This window comes from Onychostoma macrolepis, chromosome 19, assembly GCF_012432095.1.
Source record: "Onychostoma macrolepis isolate SWU-2019 chromosome 19, ASM1243209v1, whole genome shotgun sequence".
Classification (NCBI taxonomy): Eukaryota; Metazoa; Chordata; class Actinopteri; order Cypriniformes; family Cyprinidae; genus Onychostoma; species Onychostoma macrolepis.
The window spans coordinates 13,452,423-13,479,617 of NC_081173.1; the positions used below are offsets into that span (position 1 = coordinate 13,452,423).

General features: G+C 37.6%; 1 protein-coding gene across 1 annotated transcript in view; it reads right to left on the reverse strand.

The window, feature by feature from the left end:
- Nucleotides 1–27,195, reverse strand: part of csmd2 (CUB and Sushi multiple domains 2) — a 262,731-nt gene that overhangs the window by 155,811 nt on the left and 79,725 nt on the right. Inside the window, 1 exon segment of the mRNA XM_058752757.1 lies at nucleotides 305–417. Coding sequence (XP_058608740.1) covers nucleotides 305–417 — 113 coding nt within the window.

Genomic DNA, 27,195 nt, shown 5'->3' on the forward strand with positions numbered 1-27,195 from the left:
TTTGCAGGTTTTATGCACTGATTATGGGGAAAAACTCTATAAAACAGATTTAAATATGGTAAAATATTTTTATATATTAATAAAATAAAATAAAAAAGGAAAAACAAACTTGCAAAGGGCAGGATGCTGTGTAGAATGTACTGTAAATAAGGTTCGGCATATATCTTAGCCTTTCGCTTTCTCCATCTCTCCCATTTCAGTCTCTTCAGTCTTGACAGCTAGAACCCCTGAGCTGTTTCGATGTCTTGTTGCATAGACACAAGTAAAGGCACCAGGCCCACGACAGCCTGGTGAAGTATCTTACCTTGATACTGAGCACTGAAGCCTTTCAGTTTGTGGTTTCCATCGGATGTGAAGTGGAGTCTCAGCCAGTTCTTGCTGCTGATGATGGGTGATGGCAGGTTTGGACCAGTAAACCTGTAATAATTAAGAGAAGACAGGATTTATGGAGTGTAGTTCACTTTATTCTCTCTTTCTCAGTGGAACACTAAAGCAAAGCATGCAATTACAAAGAACCGAGGATTTCAAGCTTCAACAAAGCACCATAAGAGTGGTCCAAGTGACTCATGCGCTATATTCCAAGAAATCTGAAACCATTCGATAACTTAGCGTGATGAACAGACCGAATTGTAGGTCCTTTTTTAAAGCTTGAAAGCTTTAATCATTGTAATCACATCTAGCGACCATCACAGTCCTCAGAACTTCTCCTGTTATGTTTTTACAGAAGAAACCATGTCATTAGAGATTAAAACAACAAAATGCCGATAGTATTTCATTTTAGAGTAAACTATTGTTTTAACCTACAGAAGAGGAAAGAAAAACATCAAGTACGAGCATATTTCACAACCACATGGAGTCAAGCAATTTAAAACTTCAAAAGTAAACCAACAAAAACACATCAACAAAACAAACATAGACAGACATAAAACGCACCAGTTTCAAAGTAATTAGTATGTGTAATCATCCACATATGAAAAAATCCATACAAAAAAATTATATTTGTATATATAGTTTTCTCCCTCTGTATGATTTGCTCAATAACAACCCACCTGCCCTAAGCTTAGATGTACCAATGCTCAGGTCTTGGGATTGTCAGAATTAGTGTTAATTACTCAGATAAGACAAGCACAGTAGGACAGCTTCTTTATTGTAGTGAGCGTTAATCGCATAAGCTGAGAAGAAAACAGAAAGTTGTCTGACAAAGAAACGTAAGCTCATTCTTGCAGTATTTACCAAATGTCAGATTTGGCTCAACAAGCTCTACAAGCACAAAGAAAGACAGACCTGAAGAGGGAGGGAGAGCGAAAGAAACAGATGTATGGGGAAGTATTAATAGTTTACGGGAGCTTAGTCCACGTTTGCTATTTATTGCACATCTGATGCAATGAAGTATTTTTTAACTTCTCCAGCTCAGAACGACCAAGCCCAACAGCGCTGAGGGAAGGGGATAAAAATGGGTGAGAGTCACTAGCACTACAACTTTTTTTGCAAACGAAATCATTAATATTTAAACGACTGCATGAAATATGTGTGTCGGCTGCTTATGTTGTAATGGCTTTTTTTTGGAGGAGCCTCTGACCAGTGATTTTTTTAATTTATTTTTTTTTAATGTATTTTACTTGCAAGCCATCAACAACACAAAACAGCTTGTGTGAATACATGCAGACCATGATTAGATGAAAACCAATGAATTTTCATTGAATTATCTACATAATCTAATATAAGCCATAGCTCAATGTCATCGAAACATCTGCTAGAAAAGTCATTTTTGACGATTACATATGCAGCGCATTACAGTCACTTGTCACGACACGTTCACGACCAGCACCTGAAGCTAAATATGATTGACATATTTCAGTGCTAAACATTTTTAGCTATGGTGGTCCAGTAGTGCACAACACAATGAAATCTCCACAACACACAACAAAATTGCCACAGCACGATGCATAGGACTAATTTAATTGTGATGTGCTAATTTTGAGGTGTTGTGGCTTGTTTCCAATGTGCTTTAGTAAGTTTGTTGTGTTGTGTTGCGCCAATTCCGTTGTTTTGCAGCTTGTTTCCGTTGTGTTGTGGATTGTTTCCATTGTGTTGCACTAATTTAATTGTGTTGTGGCTTGTTTCCATTGTGTGGCGCTAATTTCTTTGTGTTGCGGCTTGTTTCCGTTGTATTGCGTTAATTTCATTGTGTTGTGGCTTGTTTCCATTGTGTTGCGGCTTGTTTCCAATATGCTTTGGTAAGTTTGTTGTGTTGCGCCAATTCCACTGTTTTGCAGCTTGTTTCCGTTGTGTTGTGGCTTGTTTCCATTGTGTTGCGACTTGTTTCCATTGTGTTGTGCTAATTTCATTGTGTTGCGACTTGTTTCCATTGTGTTGTGCTAATTTCATTGTGTTGCGGCTTGTTTCCATTGTGTTGCGCTAATTTCATTGTGTTGTGGCTTGTTTCCATTGTGTTGCGGCTTGTTTCCGTTGTGTTGCGGCTTGTTTCCGTTGTGTTGCGCTAATTTCTTTGTGTTGTGGCTTGTTTCCATTGTGTTGTGCTAATTTATTTGCATTGCAGCTGGTTTCCGATGTGTTGTGCTAATTTCTTTGCGTTATAGCTTGTTTCCATTGTGTTGTACTAATTTCGTTGTATTGTGCACTACTGGGCCACCTTACTTAGCCCTCGTCTACTTGATTTTAGTCCATGTCTATTTTTGAAGACATGTCTATTCCTAAAAATTGACAACAATCACTTTTCAGATATAGCATCCTGTCTATCAATACCCTGTAACCCAGGGCTGGGCTTTGGTCCTGGAGGGCCACTGTCCTGCAGAGTTTCACTCCAACTCTAATCAAACACACCTGAATAAGATAATCAGTGTCTTCAAGATTACTAGAAAGCTACAGGCAGGTGTGTTTGATTCAAGTTGGAGCTAAACTCTGCAGGACTGTGGCCCTCAAGGACTGAAGTTGCAGCCCTGCTGCAATTAAACTGGCCATTTTCAAATCATTAAGAAAATTAAAAGAAAAAGAAAATGAGAAAAATAGAAAAAAAAAGTTTTTGTATGTGTGTTGATCATTATTTAGATTTAAAAAAGGGCCTAAATTAAATCAGTTGATACTATAAAGTGACTGTATCTCTTCACAAAACTTGAATTAAACTGCTTAATTCACATGGATTGGTTTTACAATGCCTTTGTGAATCTTCAAAGTTTTAGTTACCTGGACTTTCAATGGAGGGACAAAAACATTAGGTTTCATTAAAAATATCTTAAATTGTGTAGCAAAGATTGGACAAAGAATTTTGGGGAACTCCGTGTCTGGTATTACTCTAGAAATGGTAAAAAAATAAATAAAATAAAATAAAAATAATAATATGTACCCTGCAATATTTAAATGAGGTTGTAACTTTGCAGTGTCTACATGCCCATTACTGACTGATTTGCATTTTATAATTCTAGTAATTCCACACACATACAAGACACCCCCTAAACTACTTTATGTACCCTATAATAGCAAAGAGGCTGAAAGGCGAAAGAGCTTTTCATTACAGATGAGCCAAATTGAGCCACATTGTGTTTAAGATGGCAACCAAGAGAACCGCGCAGAGCAAAACAGTTTCTTTTCAAGCACATCTCACAAGAAAATGCCATCCTTCTGACAGCCCAAGTATGTGCTTTGCCCATTTTTCATTTTCCCACACAACAATGACAGTGGTGAAGGAAACACAGTGAGTCTAATCGGAGTGAATAAGTTCTCACACAGTGTTGTAGCGAAAGTACATTCCCTTGAATGTCAGGCGTGTGGACCTGTTGTAGTGTCGACGCTTGAAGCCCAAGGGTGTAATCATGGAGAATGAAGTGTACCACAGCGCTACTGATGCACCGGTGCCTGTCATAATGCTGTGATGCTAGAGCAGCAGGGAATCACATAGTCCTATTTTAACACACATTAGCGCAGTTGGGGCTCATTAACCGAAACAGGCCCAGTGCTCTCAGGGGATGCAGGAACAAGACTGACAGAACATCTCCGTCAGGCGTCTAGGGGATTGGCCAACTCGCTCTCATAGGACCATTCAGCACCACTGTGCTGAAACTTCAAGAGAAGGACATGGTATCATTACTTTGATTGGTGGATTTACAGCTATGGTCATCTACTATGAACCACCACCCTGAATACACAAACACCCTCTCATCTAACTAAGTAAATAAAACCAAACATGCACTATAACTACTGTTTGTTTACATGAGATAGTATATTTTAGCTGTGATCCTTAAAGACAGGGCCAGCATAAATTACTATATATATTAGGGGTGCTCCGATCAGGATTTTTGAGGCCGATCGCCGATCACAGAAAGCAGTATCTGCCGATACCGATCTTTTTAAAGCCGTCTTTTTATTATGTAGAATTATTTCTATTGATACTCCAATCAGTATTTTTAGACATTTATTCAGTGCCTGAATTTCATTTTTGAAAATTGGGGGAATTCCCCTCTTAAGTGACTCTTGTGAGAGATGATTTTTTAATTCAAGGTGTGGAGGGAGGCATTTTTTATACAGTTTTTCAAAAATATTCTTTTATCTCACCTAAATATTTGATGCATAGTTTTAGTGCATTTTTGTTTTTACAATCGTGCAGTTGTTGCAGAAAAGCTTACACGCAGCACAATCCTGATTTCACACAGGAGCCCACTACTGACCCATGTGTTTACCACAAACAAAACATTTATCCATTATTTTGATTTCAAATCCAAACATTGATTACAGAAAATGTTTTCATTGTGATTCTTTCTTTTTCTTTTAACAGTAATACAATATTTATAGACGTATTTAAATGCAAAACAAGCAACACATTATTCAATACTTTTTACTTTTGCATTTACTTCTAGATTTATATATTAAGTTGCTCAAGCAAGTGGCAAAACATTTAAACTACTTTTCTTATGTCATCACAAACATTCTAAATGAACTTATGACTGGCAGAAACAGTCAGCTCTGCTGCATTTTATTTTGCATTTAAATCTTTATTATAAACAATCCTGCAGTTCTTAAATAAATTTGCTTTCTATACTTCCACAAGTGCCATCTATTATTGCCTTGTTTATCTAAAAGCGATCTTTTCCTAGCCAAAAAGCCATATGTCTTGACTGTGAAACACACTAGACTTTAATTATATGCATTTATAGTGTCATTACTACACTACTACACTTTTCACTGCACTGCTGCAGACGCACAGCTCATGGAACGCACTACCGGACCACAACCGCGTGCTCTGATACGTTAACATGAGCGCAGAAAAAATACACACCGCATACGCACTGCAAATTCAGTATAATAATGTGAACCTGGCGTTATGTGTGTGCGCTTCGAGCGTACAGTCTCTCCAGGAGAGCACATACACACATATACTAGGGGTGGCATAGTACATGTATTCGTACCGAACCGTCACGGTACGGGCGTCTCGGTTCGGTGCATGAGGCCTTACGACGAACACAGGCAATTCACCCCCAATCCAGAAGGGGGCGCCCGCAGTAATGCAGCGCTGTTTGATAACCGCCAGCAGAAGAACAGCGAATGCCATGAGTTGCGCACTTGAAAACAAAGCCCCCTAGCCAGTGACCATGTGCTGATTTTGAACGCGTCTCTCACATTAGACTGACAAGAGAGTATACTTTAACCCTCTGGGGTCTGAGGGTGTTTTGGGGGCCTGGAGAAGTTTTGACATGCCCTTACATTTGTGCTTTTTTCAGTTGCTTATACAGTTCGCGGCGACGGAGAAGACAGAGAGCGCTCCCTGTTTGTTTTCTTTATTCTTCAAAAGCACAACGTTTAGTTGTTATTATGAGTGTATACAAATAAAAGTAGACCCCTTACAGATTCGAATGGTGTATTGCTCTTATCTGTACGATCAAAAATGGCAGAGTAATTCAAGCTCATTTCGGCCTTATCAGGAAAATCTGCCACAAAACGCGTATACGCGTTTGTCGACCCCAGAGGGTTAAAGGCTTGTGCACTCAACTGTTTGCGTAATGGAGCTTTGTGCTCGTGTGTCCTACCTCTCTCATTCGGCACAAATCCAAATATTCCATAATATTTCCATATTCGCAATGTAACGTATCTGAATGCTAAACTATTACTTATTATGTAAATGATAGCAGTCGCGTTCCAACGGTGACACAGAGGAGGGCGCGCTGATGTTTGGCTCACTGTATTTTATTTTGATAACAGGGTTCCCACACCTTGGTTAACTTCAAATTCAAGGACCTTTCAAGGACTTTCCAGGTCCAATACCCTCAAATTCAAGGACTTAATGTGGCGACACATTTCAAGTGAGAGCAAAGGTTACATCGCGTCACCTTGTAAGATACATTGTTACAGTTTTCATGTGTCAAACACAACTATGCAAAAAAGCAATTTTTTTTTTTTTTGCATTTATTTTTGGCCATATGACAGAAATCTGATATTTTTCGTATTTCTGTTTTGCATAAAATTTAATCATATTTGGTACATACTATACTGTATTCTAAAATGATCTGATATTAACTTTTGCATGGATTTTATTGAAAAGAGCTTAGGCTCATGTAACCAGAAGTTTTAAGATATATGAATATGCTTTTAAGTTTTTCTTGCCTCATGGCTTTACATTATCTTAACAAGCAAAGCAATTCAACATTACATCCTTTGGATCTCTGGCAAGCCATTCTTTGTAATCTTCTTTGGTGAGCCAAATATCTTGAAACTTGCATTTTCCAGTTATCACGTTTCAGCGGTTTCAGCCTATTTTTGCAATGTTTCACGGTGTGTCTGTGAAACGTTGAGGTACCATCTCAGTAGTTTCGTGTGCGTGTGAACGTTATGGCAATGAACAACACAAAGTACCTCACATGGGAAACACTTAACGTAACGCATAAATGTGCAACGTAAATCAAGCAAGCTAGTATGCACAAAGTGTTGGTGAAATAACACATTAGCGGACCGGAGGGAATAATATGGAATTTTCAAGGACCTGTATCTATGTTTGTTTATTTTCAAAAACTTTCCAGGGCCTTGAAAATTTTTAATCAGATTCACAAACTTTCAAGGATTTCAAGGACCCATGGGAACCCTGTGATAAAGTACCAACTGCGCTGTCAAGTTAGCAATGCTGGAACTGATGTGTTTTGTGTGTGTGTGTGTGACTCCGGCGCGATCACTTCAACTGTTTCCTTATACCAGCAGAATCAACTTTAAACACTTATTGTCTTATTAATAATCACTGTATAAAGGTCTGCTTTTATTTGTGTACACTCACAATGAAAACAAAACAGATTTTATATATATAACATGTAATAATATTTAGTATTTTCACATCTAGATGGAATTTTTTTTTAATTTGCACTACTGTCTGTTGTGAAAAGAAATAAATGAAAAGAAACTGAGCATAGTAGATTTCCCCCCCCCCTGTTGTACCAAAATCGTATCGAACCATGACCCCCGAACCGAGGTACGTACCGAACCGTGACATCTGTGTACCGTGCCACCCCTAATATATACATATATGCACACACACACACACGTATATACATATATATATATATATATATATAATATTATTAATTATTAATTACAAGTTATGAAAAATGACCCCATTTATGGAGATCTAAAGTGATACAAAAAAAAAAAATCTACTACTGCTGCTACTAATAATATCAATATGGACACCATATATCCAAACCACAGCATATGCCGGTGTCCATGGTGTAACCCAATCCCTGACTAAACTTTATGTCCCTAAAACAGTTCACGGTTAAACCGTGACACCCTATGTAATGCTAAAACCATCTTCACAAAAACTGATGGGCATGAAGATGGTGAGAACATGATTAATGCCTTCCACAGAATCAATCACCCACAGGTCCGCCTTTACTGAAATTAGTTTTCATCCTCTCACGCACATTATTTATTTATTTATTACTACCCCCAAATTCTCTAGACCCTTTTTCCTTTGAGGCCTGCCGAAATAATGGAAGTGGCGTTGAGTTCTGACTACTTGTCACATGACATTAGACTTGATTTACGATGGCAACCACCGGACAGATTAAGTGAGGCTCGGTGCAGATTGCATCTTTTATTGCACTATTGCCAGCTTTTGTTCCGATATAGAGATCCCGCACTGGAACAGGTGGATATACATGGGTCACACCGAGCTTCTGTTTCCACACATCAGGATGGATTCACATCTCTCTATTATTCATCTAGAATTCATTACTTTTCTCATTCACCCCATTCACTTTCTTAAAGCAAGATTTCAAGATATTTTCCACAATAAAAATAGTTCAGTGTTGTTTGAACAATCATTTTCGCTGTATAGAACTATGATTTGTAAGACAGCTGCAGAAGCTTTGTTCAAATATGAATGCATTTCATAATCATCTTTTAAAATGAGTGTCAACTAATCCTCAGCCAAGGGTTTTCTCTACCACAAGGAAAAAAAACTTTTCATAATTATGTCCAATTAATCCAAAACTGCGGAAAACATGTCAAAATGTTTAAATCTTGCCAGATTATACTAAAACACAATTCTTAAAAAGTGAAGTTCTGTTGCAGACATCAAGAAAAAGATTCCAACTACGCTGTAAAAAGACAATTGTTATTTTGAAATATTGTAGAAATGTAACACTAAAATTGTACCAAGTATTGAGGAATAAAAACACGACAATCAATTAATTGATCCTTGTATGTAAATACACTCATCTTGACAATGAAAATGAAAATAAAACCAGCAATGCAATAAGTTTGTTCCAGCATGTATATATTATTATTATTATTATTCCCAGTATTATTCATTTGAATAAAATTATGATCTTAATCATTTTAACAGTTAGAGTTGTATATAAAATTGTGGCTATACAGTAATACATCAATTGCCCACAGAATTGTCTCATTCATTAAATAACCATTAAATTTGATCTAGGATTCATTTTAACACTAAACTAGTATGTCAAACTGTGGCTATAACATACAGTACATATAAAAATATTTCTTATTGTCAGAAGACCACTTAAAATAACATGTAAGCATCTCCATCAATAAATCATTAAAGTTTTTGATTGACAGTAGACATTTCCTGAAAATGAGACACATGATGACCTTTATCCCATTCCCATTCGTATTCACACAGATTTAATGATCTCACAGGTGCCTCATTGGAGCTGAAAAACCCCAGATGGAAATCTCCCAGATCAATATGATGGATGGATTACAGTCACCAGACAGGAAATACTACAGTGGTAACTTGAAAGTGCACTCATGGACATGAGTTTAAACTAAAGCCAGATCTGCTCAATGAGATTGTGTGTATAATAGAGTTTACCAGGCAGACTTAATGTTCATAAGTGAAGCTACATGCACAAAACATGGGTACATAAGTAGTAACGATGATAGTGCAAGTCGAGCACATAAAACACACTTCCCCATCGTTTCCACACACCCATAATCTTTTTAAAGAATCACTCTCATTCTCTTTCTCATGTCCATCCCGCAATGCAGCAATTGAGATGTCCATTTGAGTTAAAAAGCAATTCAGGCTCAAGTCACCCCCATTAACGTATAGTGATTATCCCAGGGAATGGATCAGGATCGTGTAAGTAACAGAACGGGGGTGGTATCGAAAATGTCATTATAGATTACAGCCCTCATAAATATGCTATTAGGGCAAGCTGAAAAGAGCCTGACGACCCTGGCGTCACCCCGTCTCACTCTTTTATTTCCTTTCTTTTTAAGAGAAACAATTTGCACCTGGCAAAGAGGTCTGAAAGTCAAACATGGATTGATGGAAGACGCTTTAAAGGTATCACTGCAAGTTCAATACCCCCTTCCACCCTCGTTCTTAGTATTAGATTTTGCCCAGACGTGCCTCAAGAGTGCAGCTTTAAATGAGTTCTTGATCCCCATCCAATGAACTTCCTAGATTAATCGAAAATTTCTATAGCATCGGAGCAGGGAAGTCAAGGGCATGGGACTCTCACGGACAGAGTCGGCACTCAGTTTATCACTAACCAAATAAATATCACCACAAAGGTTAATCGGCCCAAGACTCGATACCATTACATGGTAAAAAAAAATAAAAAATACAACTGGAGGTCGTCTGGCTAAACTTTTGACAAGCCAAATGGCCTAACAACACCGATTCTGTTCTCGCTGGTCAAACAGAGGGGTTGAAAATGTGGTGAGACGTGATTAAGTTCTTTTATGTTCGATCCCTACAATCGCTGTTCGTGTTTGATTGCAGACTGCAGTGGTAGAGGTTGATTTTGGGATCTGTGGCACTGCACAGCGCCTGTCTCACACACAGTGGCGGCTTAATTGCAGATACTTAAGCAGATCAATCACTCCGCTGCTTTATATTCTGCTCAGGCCCGGTGGCTGAGCATGGGTCAGGGTGACTTTAAAGCTCCAAAGTTCCAGTATTTTAATGACTGTGAATCATAAGAGAGTGAGCGAGAGAGAGAGAGGTGGGTGTGGAAAGAGTGTGCTCTCGCTCTGAAGTGACAAAACAAATCAGACTCCCAACCACTGAGTCCAGAGCTGGGAATTAGGGCTCGGGAAAGAAGAGAACGTGGCATGGGCAAAAGCTCTGACCTTCATGTGGTTTAATCCTGCTGGCTGTGGACTGCCATTAGATTCACTTAGAGTCTCCAATGTCTCTCCTGTTGAGTTTACCAATCACCAATCACATTTATGGCCCTTAAGGAATGATTAAAGGTCAAAAGAAAGGGGGGAGGGTTGGAAATGAAAGCTGAAGAAAAAAAAAACTATGTATTTTTTAATTCTCTCTCAGGGGTTTCGATATGGACCACTTTGCAGCTTAATCGGGCCAAAAAAATAAAAAATAAATTGTCCACAGAAATATGAAGATGACATCAAAAGCAACCAACAACATTTAAAGGGATAGTTCACCCAAAAATGAAAATAATGTCATTAATTACTCACCCTCATGTCGTTCCAAACCCGTAAGACCTTTGTTCATCTTCGGAACACAAATTAAGATATTTTTGATTAAAATCTGAGAGCTTTCTAGATAGTTACATAGACAGCAATGTAACTACTAACAACGTTAATTTAATGAATCTACGAGAATACTTTTTGTGCACAAAGAAAACAAAAATAATGATTTTATTCAACATTTTCCTCTCTTCCATGTCAGTCTTCGACGCACGTTCACAAGAGTATCACAACACATGCGTGTAGTGCTGCTGACGCAGGAGCCGCCGTTCTGACATAGAATGTCCATCTCTCTTAGTTCATCATCTGTATATTCTGGTTTGAATAAGTAAGGATGGGCAAAAAATTGCAAGTCATCCTCTATCAAAATCTTCACACGTGTTTACGAAGACTGTTTTATGTACAGCATGTGTTTTCCTCTGCTTGTAAACAAGACGCAGGGCATCCAGGTTCTACATCAGAACGCCGGCACTTGCGTCAGCAGCATCAAACATGTGGTGGTGCTCTCCTGAATGTTTGTCAAAGACTGACACGGAAGAAAGGAAAATGTTGAAAAAAGTTGTTATTTTTGTATAATTTGCACAAAAAGTATTCTCATAGCTTCATATAATTAAGGTTGAACCACTGATCTTATTTTATTAAAATATCTTATTTTGTGTTCCAAATATGAACGAAGGTCATACAAATACATATATCTCCCAATCAAACAAGTTATTTCCAGGATAGGTGGTTGGTAGGTAGAGAGATAGGTAGGTAGGTAAATAAGTAAGTGAAAAGTAAACAAAAGTTTTGCATACAAATTAGAGTGTGGGCAGTTTGTGTGTGCTATCTTCTCAAACTCGTCATGTCCCCTGCATCCTTTCGCATTCACAATTCTTCTTTCTTTCCTACTACTCTCATCTCCCTCCATTGTCATGCCATATAAAAGCATAAAAAGAACATGAATAAAAAATCAAATAAAATATATAATAAAAGCTCCAGGGCAAAGCAAAATATAAATTATGTAAGATTATGTGTACTGTATGTACATAGTTGTGCAAACACTGTCATAGTGACATATGTTTAAATGAAGCATAAATAAAAGAGAAACATGTGGTTGGAAGAAAAAACATGGCCAGGGCCCCAAAGCAGCAGGGGGAGGAGTCTGAGAGAGTTTGGAGAGGAACTGATTTCCATTGTGCCGTCATACATTATTCATGAGATGCCCTTTGGCTCCACGGCACAGTCTTGTTAAATTTTGAGGAGGCTTTTCTTTCTTTCTTTCTTTTTTCTCCACGTCACTTTCTTTCTTTTTACAGAAAATACAATATAGACCCTGATTGAAAGAAATTGCCCTCTGGATGGAGCAGGCCTGGCCTCAATCTATTTTTTTTTTTCTTCAATCATTTCTACATCGTATGGTTATTGTCTGTCCCTGTTCTCTTCCTAAAACATGGCACATAAAGCTGTAAACATACAGACGTGACATCATAAGTAGTGATGAAATTAAATACTTGCCAAGACGATAAATCAGCTAATATTTGGTCATTTAGATTTTTAGTGTTAGCTCTCTCTATCAGTTTTAAAATCTACCAACAGCTTGGAATGGAAGTGGATTTTCTGTTTTACCACCCACAAATTTAAATGTATTTCCATATAGTTACAACCGAGTCTGGATCTCTCAAGCTTCTAAAGGTTTCTAGATTTGTTTATAAGATCTGACTCGAAAGATTTTGAGAACTTTTAAGTTTTTTAACAAACACACTCTGGCAGTCTGCTTTTAAGAGATATTTAAAGGATAATCGGAAAAGTCCTTCTGCTATGAGATTAAGTGTGACTGCATGATACAAGGTTTTCTTTTATCTTACAAAGTAAATATAAAAGTAGCTTCTATTAGTTTAAACCATTATTTTGAATTGCAAAACTCTATAAATATGATAAAAACAGGTTCCTTGAGTAGCACTGCATGCCATCTATTATACCAAGAAACTGAATTCTATCTTTTATTTTGCTGCTATTACATGACAACAAAGCCTGGGCAAACTAAACGAAATATAAGTTAACGAAAGCCGTGACTGAATGATTAAAGCAACACAACATTGCACTGCTTAACAACATGTAATGATACTCTCTAATTCAAGAAATGAAACAAGACCACATAGAGCAAAAAACACCCATTGAACACAGTATTTCTAAAATTAGCACAAGTATATCTAACATTTACAGGAAAATATCTGAACATGAAAGAAGCTACGGACCTCCACTGAAATCTCTATTAAAATAAGCATTTTCCTGCAACAGCTAAAATGACCTTCCTATTCCACCTGTGCCTTTGCTAAAGTAAATGAAAATAATAAAAGATTACAGAAACAATAAATAAGCATTTCTTTATCTACCTCACTGTAATCGCCCATTCGCTTGGGTTTGTAGTTAACTGGAAAAAACAAATTAGCTTCCAAGGTCAATCGTGGTTGCAGCTGTGTAATTGAGCTTTCCCAGAGGATCCATAAAAGAGGCCCATAAAAAGTATCCATTGCTATTTTACCATAGATAGCAAAATCATAACGGTGTGAGCTTGATAGGGCAGTGTGTTCAGACGTTTGTGTGTCGGTAAGTGGGTGTGTGAGTGAATATTAATCTGCATCCATATATAAAATTACTAGTTAATGACACAGCTTATTCATGTATGTTCAATACATCATCATGGCATCAGTATATAATATATCTATACTCCCCTTTATGGTATACTATAACTTTAAGTTTGCTTTTGTTCTCAACTTTATGTGCTGATCTGCACTGGCAAATCCAAAAAATATATTATTCAACTTTTTTTGGGGGGGGGGGGGGTTTACACTACATTCTGTTTTGTCCAATGTATTAATGCTGCATGCAATACAAAATAAATAAAAAGAAAACAACCCAACAAAAGCAAAAAAAAAAAAAAACACCTGACAAATGGCATGCGATTTAAACCTCACAGTCCCCAATTCACTGGTTTCTACATATTATTCACATTTGCATGTTCATGTGCTCTCGATTCAATCCATCTGCTGTCAAGAGCTTTGCCTGTGGACACTTCCGCCATTCATAATCTTGAAATGAATGTGCTGCGCGTTTATTTGTGACTGAAACTAATTCTCTCACTTAGCCTCTTTCTATTTGCAGTGACAGAATGGATCACAGGCATCAACTGTTTTTAATGCTAAAGAGATCACAGCATTAAGGCATTCACATTCAGGGCTATTTTATGTCCTTCTGCGCTGCTGGTTAAGTAGGCAATACAAGTTTCATATAGGACTCAACAGATACCTTCAGTAACCGCTTTATTATCCAAATGACTAGGGATGCACTGATAGGATTTTTATTTTTTTTATTTTTTTGGCCGATAACGATATTAACAAACAGCTATTTGCCGATTCTGATACCGATATTGGTCAGTTGCATAAAGCAGAGCTTAAAAACGTAAAAAAAAAAGATAATCGACTGGTTCTCTTCCGGCAGAATCTGTATTTGAACATATCTGTTCCTGCTAGGGGTGTGTTGATAACGATAATTAGACGATAGTTTGCTGAGTGTGTTATTGTGCTGATATCTTAAGGACTACTGTGGACAGCTAACTCCTAAAGTTTTTCATATTCTGTGTGGTGGTCAGTTCTTCAGTGATAAAATTAATTTTAATTTAACTTATATTAATTAAGTTTAAATAGATTTTTACTCCAGGCGGGCTAGGGTGAGCGGCGGCTGGCGGGCTAGGGAGAGCCACAGCTGGCGGCAATGAAATCCCCGCGAACAGCGGGCTAGAGAGAGCCGCGAACGGCGGGCTGAAGAGAGCTGCAAACGGCGGCAGACCAGAGGGGCTTGCGGCCAACGGACTCACGGTGATCCCGTCGAACTCCCACGCCCACTTGCTGTGGGCTTCGGCGGGATGATGAGCGGCAACTTCCATGCCGCGGGACAGACAAACAAAACAAAACAGGAACCAAAAAATAAAAACTTTCCAAAAAACGAACAAAACGAGGTGAAGGGGCGCCGCTTACTTTTTAGGTCTGGTCACGGTGCACACAGCAGGGAGGAACGAGTAACACGGAGACGAGGATAAACTTCAAAATAATAGTCTTTAATGATGACATCAGGACAGGACAAGGCAAGGTTGACACAGACAGGAACACCGGGGAATAACGAGTAGACCAGACGAAAACTAACTAAACAGGCAGGAACTAAATACACATGACAATTACTGATAATTACTAAAACACGGCTGGACAAGACTTAACTAATAATCACACTTAACAAGGACAGGAACAAGACCAAATATGGACACAAGAGGCAGGAACACATGACACACACGACAGAGGACTGACAATGTGAAGGTTGATGTTACGTATTAATTTGTTAATGAAACAAAAATATATTTAGTGTGTAGCCCTATTCCTTTTTTAAGAAGCCTATTTTACTCTGTTTTGTCCGGTCACAGATGCATACTAACGCATAATGGTGAATCGCCATTGCGACTTACCTATGATGAATTTACAGCTGAGCACAGTCATTCACATATTTTGTACAGATTTTATTTTGTTTGGGCAAGTTAATTATCCTGCCCAGAGAAAATCGTTGGATTTTGCAACAGACATGCAACTCATTGTCTCCATGCAGTTAATTAATAAACCATCGGTATCGGCCCATTTCATAATATTAATCAAAATTAATTAATCAAATTAATCAAAAATCGGCCAATAAATATTGGCGGCCGATACATCGGTGCACCCCTACAAATGACCTCGTAGGAAAAGAGCCTGCAATGACTCAAGGTCTGGAGGTTAACAAGCACACAAATACAAACAAATTTAGACAGCGTTCCACCCTGAAGAGTGTAAAATGACTGAATTGGAGAAATGTACATAGTCATAATAGTGTGTGAAGAAGCATTCAGGATTGTTACTGTATTTTGTACATAGTACTGTACATATGACAATAAACAACTTTTAGTTTTGACTTTGAATATAATGATGTTTTAAGTGCAGTAATCATAGCTCCCCTTCACAATCAAAAGACTTGAGCTATGAATGGTTGTTTTATATGTAAAAATGAGAAACAAAGAAGAATTTACACTTAGCCACTTCCTGCATTTTAAAAGACTGGATGGTTGCCAGATTATGAAAAGATCAAGCATAAATGTACTTCAAGATGCATTGAGAGTTTTTAATTTTTTTATTATTTAATAAACAACGTTACTCATTCCACATGGAATTACATCAGCATACGCATGTTTGGACACCAAGCAATCCACACGTGAGCAAGCAAACATGGATGAGACGCATGGATAGACCAACTGCGGGGGGAAAAAAAGTATATGTATGTGTACGTGTGTGTGTGTGTGTGTGTGTGTGTGTGTATTAGATCCAGTCATTGTTATTTCTCTTTATATATTTCAATCTATTTTTATTATTTGATTAGTTAGAAAAATAACTAATAATAATTATTTAATTATTATAATAATCATAATATAAATTTAATTACAATATTACAATAATTATAATAATAATGTATTTAATTATTGTATTTAATATGTATAATACGAAATAAGGTGCATTAAAAATAAAAAATATATAAAAATAAAAAAAAATTCTGTAGTTTAAATGTAGTCTTGTAATATACTTCTCATATTTTCTGCCCCACATAATCAACATTATCATCATGAAAGTAAACTGTTTGAAGGCTAGACTGAATTTTGATGAGACATTTATTTATATGAATTATATAAATAAAAACTGATCAAAACACATTAAGTGACCAAGTGTAACTACAACGATAGTAATAATCACACCACAATGCTACAAATGCCACATCAAATCCACAACAGTGCCCAAGTAAATCCACACAAAACCCTTATTCTGAACCGAAGACCCATAAAGCTGTCTGATGAATGGAGAATTATCTGAACAAATGAAGACTGTAGCAACTGATGCACATTCTCCATGTTTAACAGATTGTACCTGTAAAGCCAATGGCAAAGCATTTGACAATGTCAGCACAGAGCTTCCAGCCAATAGCTCACAGTCACTCAGGGATGAATAAGAAACACAGAGCAGAGAAAAATTAATTGTATTCCGTTACGTAACAGTGTTGTTCATATTTCATGCACATGTTAATGGTAAAATCCAATCTGCCAGGGCAGCAAACACCCTTGGACACATTCTCACATACACAACTTCATGCACACAGACACACAAACAGACAGAAACACACATTTACTCTGGCTTATCACTAAAGACCGGGCTGCAAACCCATCTGCGGTTCCTCCCTACCACAAACAAGAGTGATTAGCCTATTTTCTTCCCCATGGCTGGACATTTCTCAGTAGTGTGGAGGTAGCGTCACCATTTCTGAAGTAACGTAGCTTTTCAGTAGTGAAACGGATACTCAGACCAGCAAACTGCCAAATCTTCTGCTTTTATAGAGGTGCTCACACTTGCTGATGATCAGTTAATCAAAGGCGTTTGATTAGCAGTGCCTGACTGCTACTTACCCTCTTAATCCTTAGGTTAACAGTAAGGGTGTCCTAACTATGTCACACATGGCTTTTCCATCTTGGCATTATTTTTGTTAAATAAATAATGACACGGTGTGATGTCATGTGGTGATGTTCATCTGAGGATTTATTTTCCAAATTTGTGTGAAAACCAAACTTCATTTTTGATTAGTAATATGCATTGCTAAGAACTTCATTTGGACAACTTTAAAGGCGATTTTCTCAATATTTTGATTTTTTTGCACCCTCAGATTCCAGATTTTCAAATAGTTGTATCTCAGCCAAATATTGTCAGATACTAACAAACCATACATCAATGGAAAGCTTATTTATTCAGCTTTCAGATGATGTAGACATCTCAATTTCAAAAAATGTACACTTAAGACTGGTTTTGTGGTCCAGGGTCACATATATACATATTGTGACGGACCGGTGGCCCTCCCCCTCATTATCATCACCACCCCGTCCCTTATTCGCTGCCCTTCACCAGGCTCCCGACGGGAGTGGGTGGATGAGAGGAGGGGCGTGGGATCAACGTGGGCTGGCGGCGTGTGATGAGGCACAGCTGGACTGAATGAAGCCTCATCACTGCCGCCGTTAAATGCCGAGCACGCCTCTCCTCGAGAGACCGGTCTCTTCCCTGTGCATGCACGCTGGTGTCCTCGTGGGTCCAGAAAGGGCGCGTTGAGGGACGTCGCGCCGCCAGAGATGCGAGAGCTGCGGGATCCAGAGTCAGGTGAAAGCTGCACCCGTAGTTACGGCCGTCGGGCCAGGATGACGGGTCGTCCATCCCGCCAATGCCCGTAAGAGGTAGAGGAAGAGCCGCCGCTCAGGAGAAGCCGCCGCCCCTCGTACCCCGGACCGCGGGAGCGCGTGCGGCCACCGGACTCCGCCCCTTCCTTGGACCCCTCCCCCCTTCTGCAACACTGCCCTCCTTCACGAGCCCCGTAGCACAACGAGGACACCAGATCCCCCCTGTTTCGTTGGACACTTCTTTCCCTGGACACTTTCTTTTATCATTTTTGTTTAATAAAACCTCTCCGAGGCCTGACGCCACACCCACTGTGTCTGTCGTTGGCTCCTCCCGTCACAATATATATATACACATATATATATATACACATACATATATATATATATATGGCTGAGCGATATATCGCATGGGATATGCATGCGCATCTCGTCAGTAAAGCTGGTTCCTTGATTAGCGGTAAATCTCCATCACCTGTTTTCAAATGGAGCGGCATTTAATACACAGAGCCGTAGTTCACTTACAAGCTAGGCAATATCGCGTTCATTATCGAAGGTGATTCATCTGCGATAATGAATGCAATATTGCGTAGCTTGTCAGTGATCTATGGCTCCGTGTATTAAATGCTGCTCCATTTGAAAACAGGTACATTACAGTCACAATACACAATTACAGTTTATGTATTTTGATCAAATAAATTCTTTACAAAAATATGGAAAAAATAAATAAATAAAAAAATCATACCAACCAAAAACGTCTGCTCAGGAGTGTATTTAGTCTTTTTTTTTTTTTTTTTGTGCATTACATTAATATTTATTTCAATTACCATGCATTTTACCAAAAATATAATAACATTTTGTACAACAAATTTGAAAAAGTATGTGAAAATATAAATTATTCAGTATAGTTGAATATTGATTTGTTCAATGTAACAAGCTACTTTAAAAATGTAGATTTAATATGTATATTAAAAAAAAACAAAATAAAATTCTCAGTCACACTTTATATTAGGTGGCCTTAACTACTAGTACTTACATCAAAAAATACGTACAATGTATTTATTGTGTTCATATTATCACTATTGCAAAACACTTTTGACATGGGTAAGTTATGGACAGGTTTGGCGGTATGGGTAGGTTTAGGGGGGGTGGGAGTTGGTTAATGTGTAAGTGATGGGTCAACAGTGTAATTATAAATGTAATTACAGAAATTAATTACATATGTAATTACATGCAGGCAATTTTTTAAATATAAGTATAATGTAAAAACATGCATGTACACAATAAGTGCATTGCATCAAATGATTAATGTAAGTACATAGTAGTTAAGGCCATAGTAGTTAAAGTGGGACCAAATTTTCAATGGTTGTAGATTTAATACAAAATCAAATTTTGATTTGCCTGCTTCTCTTTTCATCTTTGGCCAAAAACAGAGTCTCAGTGATAGCAGTGGGGTAGAAAGCACTAGCTAAGTCCTCTCTGAAACACAGTGACATTCATTTGCCTACTGCTACCTGAGTTTGTGTACAATAAAGGGGCCGCTGACAGTGCAGTGTGTATCCGCTACTACAGAAACTGCTTTTTGATATTTACTCTTTTAGTGCTTTTTTTTCAGACTCACACAGCGGGGACCTCTCTCCCAAAGCCGCCTCTTTTTCTATGTTGAGGGACGTGAGAGAACCGGCGCAACATGAAAACACACCAGAAAAACACACCGGCGACGTCTGTATCTGTGTCAGCATCCCTCCGGTCCGGCCTCAAACCGAGCACGGGTTCTTGTTTGTTTACACGAGTCTGCGTGTAAAAACCAAGATGCTTGGGAAAACATGCCGCAATGTCTTCGACCCACCTGAAGATTGACATTCATGGTGTTTATGAGTCGTAATTTCAATGTTTAGCACATTACATATTAGAGTTAGCGATTCCGCTCAGTCGCTTCTCTGTGATGTGGCGGCTTTATGAAGATGGATTCAAACGGATGGATTGTAGGGGGTGGGTCGGTTTGATAGAGCTATCTGCTGAGGAGCAGCTGAACGCACCGGCTTTATGAGAGCTTACCGAAGCTCTCGGCACACAGGCCCCCGATGATAAACGAGGAAGCCGCCACGCAAATGTCAACAGTAAACCCGAGACGGAGTTGTCAGACTTAGCCAAATAAAAAGAGGAGGGATAGAGAGACATTAACCTGCTGTTTACAGGAAGAAGGGCTTGTCCAGACAATGCTAATGCACCTTGAAGTCATACATCAAAATTCTCAACATGTCACATGCTGTCGACGCCTCTCCAGGAGACCACAAAAAAAACACAAAAGGGCAAAGGTGCGTATCGGTGGGATTCAGAAACATGCCCCCCAGGAGATAATGTTTCATTATTGCGTCTAGTGAAGGTAGTTTCTCTGTGCCAGCCCACTGGTTATGATCAGTATCACAACAGCAAGATTATTAGATCTTCTATCATCCATCTACATACTCATCATGCCTCGAGAGGGAATCTGGCATATTAGCATATATCCAGCACAGGAATATGAACTGATTACCATCTGCCCCCATTGCTTTCAGCGAGTCAGAGGTCTGCTAGCATGCTCGCACATAAATCATGCTAGAACCTTAACATCCAAATGACAACACGTTACACTACATGAGATTAAAGGTGAAGTGTGTAATTTATGCAGAATTAGTGCCACCGAACAGAATAAAAAAAAATAAATAGGCATGAATTTTCAGTCTGAATTTCAATTTGTATGCTAGTAAGTGCAAGCTGGTGGAAAAACAGTCACTTTGGTCTTAAGCGCATTATTCAACACACAATACAGAGTGTGTTGTGCACATTAAATTTAGTTTTTTGCACATCTAACATTTAATTGTTCATTTATAAAATGTATAAAATATTTTATTTATACAATAATTTAATTTATAAAATTAAATTCTTATTTATAAAATATTCCATAGCACTCTTGTTGCTGCTGTTGTTATTATTATTAACAACAGTACAATTACAATAATATTTATGTATTTAACAAAATAAAATCTACAGAAATCTCACTATTACTATTGCACTGTAAAATATGTAAAATATTAAATATTATTATTATTATTACTACTACTATTAACATTATTTTATTAACAGTACAATTACAATAATAGTTATTTAGTTATTTATACAAATTAAATCAACAGAAATCTCACTATAATACTATTAAATGATAAAATATGTCAAATATTCCATAACAACGATGTTATTATTATTATTATTATTATTACAACAGTACAATTACAATAATATTTATTTATTTGTTGTTTGTGTTTGGCTTGTAAATGTTAAATCTTAGAGCTTTTATTTTGGCGGAAAACCACAGGGAAACTTCTTTTTTAAATGAATAGATTTATAAACCGTTTTTTTTTTTTTATTATTATTAAAAACTTAGGTCGATGTTGACTAAAGGTTCACCCAAAAATAACAATTCTGTCATCATTCACTCACAAGATAAAAAAAAAAAAAGGGTGCTAACTTTCATTGTACAGACAAAAACAGTTGAGACTACACTAGTCTGGGGATAAAAGACACAAAAGTTTGGTGCGTCTTTCAATTATGCAGTCTTCAGATGTGAAAGAAAAAAAAAAACAGACATGGGATAAAGAAAACAAAACATACAAATATAAAAGAGTTTGTATCCATAGTGCAGCACTTGGTGAAATTGTTTGAAGGAGTTTGTAACATGATACTGTTGAATCCAAAAGTGCTTAGGCTTGTGCTATCATCTATTACACTCTTTCATCAGAAGAATGAAGGCTTGAGTTGTGGGGATAGAAGATAGACTGGTATACCCTGTGGGTATTAGTGTGGAGAGGCACAAGAGATCATAATCGCTCTTCCCAGAGTTCTTCTTGATTGGATTTTGTCCAGACCTTATTCTTTGGTGTGCATGCATGATATATCATTGGCTTCTTTCTCCTCCTCAGTGTTTTCTGTCTTCATTCGGTTTCATTGATTTATATTTTTTATGTTACATCTCGTACTCTGAGGAAAGTCAGAACGAGCTGAAGTGAATCAACTGTGATACATATTAAAGTGATCAATCACCCAGACCGTATGGATCCGCTGTGTGTGAGTCTGCGTATGAGACAAATGAAAAATTGCAGTCGGGAAAGAGCACAGTGACAGAAAGAAAGAAACCTCTAGATGACATGAGCTGAGTGAGTGATCCGTTGGCGGTGACGTAAGATGAGCGCATGACTTAAAGCAGGACAAGTGCCATTCAAAACTGAAGACACTTATAACAAGTCAAATTCAATCTACATCCAGCTGAGACACACTGCAGGTGCAAGTGGACTCAAAATAAGTGTCTACAGGAAGAAGGAAACAGAAAAGGTTAGATAACTGAATGATTTTAGTGGAAGCTTTAAGATAATCTAGGAAGATAAAAAATCATTATAAATATCTATAAAATGTATGTTTAAATATGTACGCTTTGGTCTTTACATACAAAAAAAAAAAAAAAATGCATAATGTACCACCACAACCATTTACTGCAGGTATCTACATCTCTGACAAAATCATCTTACTAAAATCGCAAATTGGGTCACTATAATGCTTTTGGCAAACTCCATGCATGCTTTTACAAGGCTCTTTTTTGATCTTCTGTTATAGCACCCCATACAGTGCAGTGTTATGCAAAGCTCTTGATATGTTTGACTCAACTCCACTGGCTTCCTTTAAAAATGTAAAAACTTTTAAAAACTTTATACGCAACCCCTTTTAATGGTTTTATTATAACATCTCTCCTTCATATTCACAAACCGAATAATAAGCCCTTAATCTTAATCATGGAAACTGGATCAAGAATATTCTGGAGATGTTCAATAACTCACAGGCAGAAGCCAATTGTGAAGCATTTATGTCCTCGTTAGGGCTTTTTTTGTCATGCAACACAACTGAATATGTATGCAAATAGCATATTTCATTGTCAGTGTCACATTGTTTACAGCGCTCCTACACTGCACAATGTATATTTATTTATTTATTGACTGATATAGAAACTGGGTCTAAATAGCACTGTAGTCCGAATCTTCAAAATATCAAGATTTATTTTAGGAATTTTGAGGGGTTTGCTTAATTGGAACTGATTTACTGATTTATTTTTATTTGATTATTTTTGGTCTTGTTGATACTGCCTATCAGTAAAAAAAACACAGACAGATTTAGGTAAGAAATGCATATTTCTATGATGTATACAGAAATGCTTTAATAAATGTCAAGTTATAGTATGTAGCAATAAAAAATATAACATTTCTGAATTTTTTAGATTTCCTTTAAGAGACTTAAAATTCTTCATTAAGGTTTAATGAATTCTTTGTCTAACACAGGGGTCACCAAACTTGTTCCTGGAGGGCTGGTGTCCTGCAGAGTTTAGCTCTAACCCTAATCAAACACACCTGAACCAGCTAATCAAGGTCTTGCTTGGTATACTTGAAACTTCCAGGCAGGTGTGTTGAGGCAAGTAAAACTCTGCAGGACACCGGCCCTCCAGGACTGAGTGTGGTGACCCCTGGTCTAATATGTTTTATGAATATAGTCTTTGAAATTGGCTTTACAGTCTTACAACCACAACTAATAAAACTATATCCCACAGTAATGTCATGAATGTGGAATACTGTACTTTTAAAAAAAATTTATGGTGGTGCTTACTTATTCCATCCATGACAATATTAGCCACTTTATTCATCCCTAAGGAGAAATTTAGTGGAAAACAGCAGTAACAAAGTGCACATAATATAGTCAATCTTTGAGCTTTTTCAGCATTGCAGGTTGTGATTCAATTAGCACTATAAAGATTTCCCTGAAGCCTTTTTTATTATTATTAATATTAGAACATGCTGACAGCTTTGTCAACTGTACCAACCCACAGCCACTCCCACCGCAATGAGCACCACTCTTCCCACAGACAATATAAAGGGTCTGCGAGCACAGAATGAGCATTAAAGCATGGACTAGATGCTCTTTTCACCATCTCTAGTTTCAAAAAACACCTATCTTAATCTTAGGTTTCACTTGGCAAAATAATAAAATACCTACACTGGCATAAACCTTAAATAGAGATGTATGTACTAAGCAACTTTATCAAACTTTTTTTCCCCAAAAATTCAAAGCATTTTCTGGGAGGCAGCTGCCGGTGGTGAATAAAACGACTGATTTAACACTGCAACTGAGCCTCTTTTCCACTAAAAGTGTTGCATTCATAGAAATGCAACCTTTTAAGTGTTTTAAAAAGGTGTGAATCTGCTACATTCATTGATCTTACATTAGCTACCTTTGATGCAACAGGCTAGAACGGCAGCGGTGATACTTATTCCCTGTATGTTAAGAAAAAAAAAAAAGTCAAACTGTTAGCCTAGATGTTCTGGGGTATAAAACTGCTTCTGACACAGTCTAAGCTGAATCACTCAGCAAACAGCAGCAAATAATCACCCACTCATCTGACCTATTTGTTGGTTTATAGGCTGAATCTTCAGCTATGTAGTTTCCAGTGGAAACGGCTGCAATCTGAAAAAAGAATGTCAGTTAATTAGGCCAAGATTAAGAAAACAGCGCCACTGTTGTTAATGCTCCCTCATTAATTCCACAGCCTCTGGAAAGACTGCAGACTACAATACAAGAGAGGTGGAAGCGGACAAACCAACAGCCCCCAAAATGAGTATTTTTGCAAAAGTTTTAACCTGTTGTGATCTACTTTTCAACTGGAAGCCACGCTGACAGCATTAACAAAGGACATGGATTGCACAGCTGGGTTCTACCCAAAAAAAGAAAAGGATTGCTGGCACAGATCCTTTTGGCAATGCATAATTGCATCTCCAAAAAGCCCTGCATGTGTGTATGAAAAAAAAGTGAAAGAGAGAGGGTGCTTCCACATAAATGTGCACTGATCTACGACGTACATCTTTAATCAGACACCGACGAGAACCAAAAAAACAAAAAAGCTTCTCTAATAGCAATGGAGTTCTCCATGCATGACTAATGGTTAAGAGAAGCCATCCCTCTGGAGCTCATCAGCTCAGTGTTTGTACTCCCACATCCTCCCATCACGGTTAATGATGGATATCTCCAGCCCCTCCAGACTTCATGCTTATAGTGGTACCAATATAACGAGCTCCATCCTTAAACTCTCAATGTGGTAGAGGGAGACAGAAGCAGCTGGTTTGATGTCGCATCGCTAACACCAAAAGCAATCAGAAGAGGTGAAACTAGCTAGCAACGTAAGAATATGGATCCGTCTGGGTCAACCCAGCCAGACGGTTGCTACAAAGTCCATGCGAGAGTCCCTAAATGGATTAAGAATGGATTTGTCCTGGAATTTGACATTGCTTGGCACTGAGCAAGATTTAATATGCCGAGAAAAAGATAGCAGATAAAGATATACTGTACTATAAAGCTCTTTATTTAAACAAAAAATTCAAGGGCATGATGCTTTATGTCTGGAGGAAAGAAAAGTAATTATGAAAAAAAGGAATACTAGAAGTGGGGGTTTTACTGAAGAGGCTTCCCCTGGTGGTCTAGTGGTTGGGATTCTGTGCTTTTTCTCTATTAAAGCCCTGGGTTCAATTCTAAAAATGTTTTGGGTGAAATGGTTTATAGATTCTCACTCTAAAAATGGCTTCTTAATGAGTTTAATTAATCTTTTTAGACTTGTGTTCAGTAAAAATGCATTTAAAAGATACACAAGAAGATATTTATAACTCCTAACTTAAATCAAGTGGAGAAAAACTAAGTGACAGTGGACTAGGACAAAATACCATTGTATTAAAGATACCATAGCACTTTATTTTACAGTTCTGTTCCTCATACATACTATGTACTACTTATAGTAATTACAGTAACTAGGTATTAACCCTGAACCTACACCTAAACCTAACCCTATTCCATGTTGTTACTTTATATTAACATTACTTTCTTAGGTAAGTACACTTTAAGTACATGCAAGTACACACACTATATACAGTCATGGCCAAAAATATCGGCACCCTTGCAATTCTGTCAGAAAATGCAACACTTCTCTCAGAAAATCTTTCCAATTGCTGAAATGTTTTGGTATTCACGTGCTTATTGCTTTTGTTTGCACTGCAACAACACAACAAAAAAAAAAACAGAAGAAAAGTCAAACTTGATAAAATTTCACACAGAACTCAAAAATGGATTGGACAAAATTATTGGCACCTTGTCAAAATTGTAAGAAATAGCTGCTTTTCAAGCATGTGATGCTCCTGTAATTTGTATTTAGACACACCTGTGGCAAGTAACAGGTGTGGGCAATATAGTAATCACACTTGCAACCAGTTAAAATGGATAAAAGTTGACTAAACCTTTGTGTTGTGTGTCACATTGAGCATGGAGAAAATAAAGAAGTATAAATTGTTGTCTGTGGATTTGAGAGAAAAAAATGTGGAAAAACATGGACAATCTCATGGCTACAAGTCCATCTCCAGAGATCTTAATGTTCCTGTGTCCACTGTGTGCAATATCATAAAGAGGTTTACAGCCCATGGCACTAGGTGCGTTTACATGTACACTTTTTTGTCATTCCGATTAAAATCATTCCGATTGAAAGATTCGATGAACTGTTTACATGAGACGTTATCTAATCCGATATGGTGTTTACATGTGCCTGTGCTTTCGATTTTAGGATATGCTAATAGCCTACAGTGACAACAAAAACAAGTCACCAGAGGAAAAAACGCCCATATTTACGTTAATATTTTTAATATCTGTTTGCACTTGCTTAGAATAAACGGTTAATATTTGAATCCTTGAGTTCATTCGAGCGCTCAGTCATATGGCCAGAACGCGATCATAGAAATCATATGCCCCTCTGTAATGCAGCTGAGATTAATTGTACTCTGATACTACAAAGTTGTACTGTACTTAAATGGAACAAATACACGATTTCTTACGAAGAGTTGCTGAACAATGAATCAAAGAAG